The sequence below is a fragment of the Hyposmocoma kahamanoa genome, unplaced genomic scaffold, assembly GCF_003589595.1.
Source record: "Hyposmocoma kahamanoa isolate Upper Pololo Valley unplaced genomic scaffold, ASM358959v1 94922, whole genome shotgun sequence".
Classification (NCBI taxonomy): Eukaryota; Metazoa; Arthropoda; class Insecta; order Lepidoptera; family Cosmopterigidae; genus Hyposmocoma; species Hyposmocoma kahamanoa.
The window spans coordinates 1-6,518 of NW_020654962.1; the positions used below are offsets into that span (position 1 = coordinate 1).

The following is a 6,518-nucleotide window of genomic DNA, read 5'->3' on the forward strand; positions in this document are numbered from 1 at the left end:
GGTCAAGACGCGAGACAAGTGAAAATGACAAATCCGCACGTGTATCAAACGACGTTTTTTAATACATTTGCGAAAAAACTACATTGAAAGTAAAATAAAAAAGTATTTAAAAAAATCTCATTTTCTGCTAGTAAATTAAAATAATGAAATACAACCACTGCAACCATTATTTAAAAGTCTATGGAAATCTAGTTCTAACGTGCTGTTTTTGTTTATTTTCTGTAATATCGGTCTGTAACCACTTTTCTTATTATGAAGTCCTGGTACTTTTGTTTAAACTTCTTTAGGAACCCGTGCACGGTAGTGAGATACAATTTATCTGTAATACATAGAACAAATATATACATAAAAATCTCGCCTGTCACCCATTCAGGGGTAGGCAGAGACTGTGGACCTCCACTCGATACGTTCATTATATAGTATTTGTAAATAAATATAAGTTTTAATGACGAATGACTTACGTCACAAAGCACATAAATATGAAATAAATATACAATCTCTTTAGTTCTATGTTTAAGACTTAAAACAACAGTAAATTAAAAAAAAACTGGAAAAGTAAAAAGCACTAGTGCGAGAAATCCAACTTTCCGCACGATTTGTAGTGCGAAAAATACCACGTTTTGAGCAACTGTATTAAAAAGGAATTTTTCTACGATTTTCAAGGTTTTGCGCGAGATAATTAACACGATCGTAACTCACAAAACGAAAATGGCAGACTGAGCTCAAGTATGTCGAACTCCGCGTACTGTTGCCACACATGCCCCGCGCACTACGCACTTCTACTGTATTTATTGTTCTGTGGCCGTTCGTAACAACGAGGTTATAAGCTACCTATATCAGTTATCAATCAATACTCTTCCACAGGTAGACGAATCCCGAAACCTAGTATACTTCGTTGGTCTCCGCGAAACACCCTTAGAGCGGCATCTCTACGTGGCTCCTATCTGCCCCCCACGGCCACACCAGGTTGCCCTGCTTACCACCACTGGGCACTCGTGTACTGTTGATATTGATCAAGTAAGTTCTAGTTACCAATTAGGGCCATTACCAGGTCCCCCACTTTGTCAACTAACAGTACAGCAATATCACTAATACGACAATGGAGCAATTCTGTTTGCCACAACTGGACCAGTTCCTTAGTAAGTTAACTTTTGATCCTTGGTTATGCGGGAAGGGCACTATAACCTGTGCAGTTCAGGTCCTGACCTCAGATCAACCTGTGGACAGGGTTGTCACAGATTTCATCCGTGTCTCCAGAGGCTAGTGCCTCAGGTGAGCGGCCCCGGGTGCATGTAAAGTGCACGAATAGAAAATATAGAATAGAATAGAAGGAATAGGAAATAAGGAGGGTTCCTTATTTTCTAGATACGTAGGAACTGTTGGCGCGCTCACTTCCCGTTGTGCATTGCACAACTAACGATTGCCACGGCTAAGCCGTGGGGTCTACCGACTAGAAATCTCCGGCAGTAGCCTGAAGTTTCTGGGAACTAAAGAGACGCTTCAGCGTCGGGAGTTGAGCGTGCCTACAGCTCCGCTACCAAAGAGGAGATTTGGTAGTGGGTTTTAGAGAGAGAGAGGCTTAGCGGTGGCAACCGTTAGTTGTGCAATGCACAACGGGAAGTACGCGTGCCAACAGGTCCAGTACCTATCTGGAAAATATTGAAGGTACCGGATGAAGCCTGTGAAGGATGAAATCAAACGGGCTCGTCTGGGGGTCAGGACCTGACTGAGAAGGTCCCAGTACCTGCACAGGTAATAGTGCCCTTCGAGGGTGACTATAATAAAAGTGTATGTAGAAGTACGGGCTGTGTCATTTCAATACTTCTCCAAATAATCATTTTTCGTGACCAGTAGAGGCGCGTATCTTTTTATAGATAGTACAGGCGGTCTAATAAGTGGAATAAAAAAATTATGAAAAGTAATTTTTTTTATACACTTGCCTGTACTTAATTTAACTAGGATCAAGTATGAGTTCAAAGACCCCTTTTCTTCTGATCAGACTTGTGACTCATGCATACTCGAAGTCGATATATCATAATCGTCTCGACTGTGTAGGGACACGGCATTAAATCAATAGTATCGATACTGCACTTGTGACTAGTGTCGTACTCATAAAAGTATCGATACCGCAGCGTATCGATACTTTCGTCCTACACATTTATCTTGCTTAAAGACAGAATAAAACACTTGTCATTTAATCAATGATTTTTTACAAAAAATCATACAATTGAAAAAATCTAACACAGTGTTGTCGCACAAGTTGTTCCAGCATTCCATGAGGTATGTCTGTCAATTGTCATTTGTTATTGAAAAATCAAATAATAATAAATTGCTTTAATTTTTAGTTAAAACCAACAAAACCACTGCTGTTAACAGTACAGTTCCTTGTGAAAAATTACTTCGTCACTCAAAACGTTGTAATACGATACGATACTTGTCAAAACGTACTCATTTCAAAAAATCGATACTTTTTCCGTATCTCTACTCGTGACGTTCCTACCTATGAGAGCACCTTACTGTGTACGTGTATGTAGGGTGTTTTTTTTATGTTTATATAAACTGTTACCAGGATTGTACAGTCGCTGTGATAACAACATCGAACATAGGAAGCGTGCCCGTGACGCGCGTTTTTCGTTTGATTCATTCACCGCAGCCGCAGCTACTTGCGCACGGGACGCTTATGGAACGCACACCTTCAGGTAATCCAATTTAATAATAACGCACACACTCATCGCATTAGGGAAATACCTGTATGGACTATGGAGCGAGGTATGCTCGGAGTTTCTCTGCGGGACAAGGTACGGATTGAGGTTATCCGACAGAGAACCAAGTTCGTCGACATATCGATAAGTTGGAGTAATCGTACGGGTGTGACGTCATTTCGGTTCGGTTGCGACATCGAGTATATAACCAGATATGGAGACGAAAAAAGGGCCAGGTAAATGGGCCTTATATCACTTTTAAATATCAACTCCCGTTTGCCCAAAAATCACAAATTGGAAAACTATAATTGTACAGCGCCAACGACTGATCTGTGTGTACGTCTCCGTATATTGCAAAAATATTCTGTATTTATTGTAATAAAGATAATATCTCTAACAATGCCGTGCTGTTCTATTCGGTGGTGTGGGAAAAACACAAAACATCTAATTTCAAAACAAACGGAATCACATTTCATCGGTAATTAAATATGTAAATTTGCAATGAACCAAAACTACACTGGTCGATTTCACATGGTCGTGAAACAATTGACGACACCCGTCAATTGTTTCAAATTCGGGCTGGCCAATCGGAGCGCAGTTGTCACAGTAATAATTTGGCAGATTAGTTTTCAAACAAATTAAATGACATTTTGTCTCTATTCCTGGTTATATACTCGATAGTCACGGGTGACTAGATGGTAAAGTCATCAAATCGTTGCCTGTAAAGGGCCTGAAACGTTTCTTTGTTTAAAAAAACAATATCGATGCCTTATTTTCTCAAACACGTATCTTATAAAGAGTAATTATTCAGGAGATGGCAAAACTTTCTATTTATTTTAAATTTCTTATCAAGGGTATTAATTTGGAAGCATTACTTTAAGAACAGGCAAACGCCAGTGTGTGAATATGAAGGAAATGTCATGTGAAATCAGCCTGCAAAATTTGTACATACGATCATTGACTTACAATTATATGGACGTCGGGTCCGCGCTAAAAAGTGTCCGAACTTATAGGGCGTTAAAATCGTATACTGAGCGTCATTCACGCTTTAGTCTTCGTTTGTTAACGTTTTAGCTTTTTCATATGACTTTACATGTCACTACGTTTAAATAGGTTGACTTGGGACATTTTTTCGTGGTTTTTGTATTAGACCCGTCGTCCATTTATTTGTAAGTCAATGCATACGATACATTTTTTGCATTTCACTTACTTTGTGTTAAAGATACGAATTCGAGAAAGTAACGCCACGATATATGCGAATTAAGAAATAGTTTCATTTATTATGTGTAACAATCGCGGAAACTTCAAAAATCGAAGAATATAAGTGCCAATATTTCGAAAGTTACTAAAATGCAAACGCGTTACAATATGAAGGCCCTCTAAGGGTCAAAACACATAAGTGCGTTGACGTCGCATCGCAGAAATCTACGAGCTCGCACGACGCATTGCAAGTATTTGCGAATTGGCCCGCATCGCGCATTCCTGCGATGTTAATCTTCTTTGTCTTTTTTTCCTATACTTAAATAACAGCAGTGCAACACTCTTTTTACGATCCATGTTGATTACCTAGTTTTAATAATACGTTAATGGTTATCCGAACCGTGGCAGTATGAAGCTTTGTCGCAAAATCGCATCGCAGCAATTTGCGTCGCAGTTTTCTGCGTTGCGAATTCGCATTAAGCCGATCCGCAGTTTTGTGTTTTGACCTTAACACCACGTTAGAGTTTTATTAGTTAGTATTTATTATGTATTGTAAAAAGTTAGTAGTATAGTCCTGTGAGGTTGTTATTATTTTAAAAATAACCCTGTGTATGTGGGGGTCTTGGAATAAAAGCGATTTCCCGGTTAAACACTTATTTTTATTTTTTAAAGAAACTTCCGAGCACACGTCGTAAGTTCTCTCGCGCAATTCATCTCCCTTCCGTCTCATACCTTCTCGCTCGCACCCACAATATTACAATCCTACATAATACGTGCTGGAAATTAATTGCCTTATCGATTTCTCAACAGAAACTTCAGACACGCGTAGTTTCAATGGTTCATGGGACAGTCGGTCGACAGATGAAGACTGTGTTGAGGCTACACTACTTGTAAGAGGTATGCTGTACTTTGTTTAACCGAAGGTACATTTTTTAGCAGTAGAGCTTTGTGAAAGAATACGTCCGGGGAAGGACTGCCATCATACATATTTCTGTCGTCAAGCAGTAATAAGAGCATAACTGCGTTTTCTTTTTGAAGAGTTAGGTTGCTGGTGAAACTACAAGCACATGGCGCTTGTCAACTTTATTTTTTTTGTTTTTTTTTTTATATTACCAAGTGACGGGACGAACAAGTCGTGCGTCTGTGGTAAGTATTACGCCTATCCATAACAGTTGCAGTGCCACTCAGAGCTTTAAATTGCAAAGATCTTTGGGGCATTGACTCTGCATACGCCACTCCGAGACATAACTTGACAATTCCCATGTGTCTGTAATTACACCAGCACCCTTACCCTTCAAAACCGGATCACAAAAATGCTGACATTACTGCTTGGCGGCAGAAATAGGTAAGGTTCTTCTTCCCTTTATGTCTCAGGGTGACGGGTACAGTGGTAGTCTCTCATGTTTTTGCAATTTAAAGCTCTTGAGTGGCAACTGCAACTGTTGTGGACAGGCGTGTCGCCTTGTAACTTGAAAATTAAGATTATAGATCGTAGTATCCCATAAATAAGGTTCAATATTAAATTCGCTAGTCAGTACGTATTTTCTAACCTAGTATGTTATAGAATAGTATATTTTTTATCGAGGGACTAAAACGAACCAGCCGAGGTGGTGTCTATTACTCAGAGTGTTTGTATTGACTTCTAGTCTCGAGGTGAAAATTTTATTTTTCATTTAGATTGCGAGAAAAAATAATTGCAATCGTTTTCACTCTACAACAAAATTAAAAACCAAAAGTTGAAGATTTCGCGAGTTTTTTTTTAACAACCGGACACCAAACTCATTAACGCGGTAGCGTTCAGTATGTTCACTGGAAGTAAATTAAAAAATTAGGTACTTTTTACTCACTAGGGATTTTTTTAAATATAAGATCAAGTGACGGAACGATTAAGTCGTGCGCCTGATGGTAAGTTACACGCCTGTCTATAAAAGTTGCAGAGCCACTCAGAGATTCAAATAGCAAAGATCTGACTGCCACTGCGCCCGTCACCCTGAGTCATAAGTTGACAAGTCCCATGTGCCTTTAATATCACCAGGATTCTTACCCTTCAAAACCAGAACGCAGTTACGTTTACATTACTGCTTGGCGGCAGAAATAGGTAAGGTGGCAGTACTTCTCTGGACGAACTCTTTCACAAGGAGCTCTACTGCTACGAATTAGAAATGGGATACGAAAGGGAATAAAGGATGCACTTTACTCCAGATACGTAGGGCTACATTGACGTACTTTTGAAAAATAATTTTAAATGTTTGACAGAACGCTCCCTCAGCGCTTTGGAAGTACCTCCACCACAAATATACTCCTGCAGGCTCTCGTGCGGAGCGCTAGCGTACTGCACGCTATGGCGCTGCGCGAACGGGCCGTCCAGGGCCCCTACAGTGTTACATGTTTATGGGGGACCCGAAGTTCAGACTGTCACCAATAGCTACAAGGTGAGTACTCCCCTTCGAACTTCTAAACATACGTGTTCGGGTTTGTTCCCCTTTAGTCTGTCCGGTATCCAATTTTTCGTAAAATCCTTCGTCTGGTTTGTCATTTACTCGGCCCTATGTCTATTGCACATAAGACACCCCTTGGGGTTTGTCACTTACTCGACCCTACGTCTATTGCACAAAA

General features: G+C 40.0%; 1 protein-coding gene across 1 annotated transcript in view; it reads left to right on the forward strand.

The window, feature by feature from the left end:
* Positions 1-864: 864 nt before the first annotated feature.
* LOC113238099 (dipeptidyl peptidase 9-like) overlaps positions 865-6,518 on the forward strand; it is a gene marked incomplete at its 5' end in the record, with an annotated part of 11,569 nt that continues 5,915 nt past the window's right edge. The window contains 4 exons of the mRNA XM_026474821.1: positions 865-1,017; positions 2,570-2,699; positions 4,713-4,799; positions 6,159-6,334. Of these exons, the coding sequence (XP_026330606.1) occupies positions 865-1,017; positions 2,570-2,699; positions 4,713-4,799; positions 6,159-6,334 (546 nt within the window). The remainder of the gene's footprint in view (positions 1,018-2,569; positions 2,700-4,712; positions 4,800-6,158; positions 6,335-6,518) is intronic.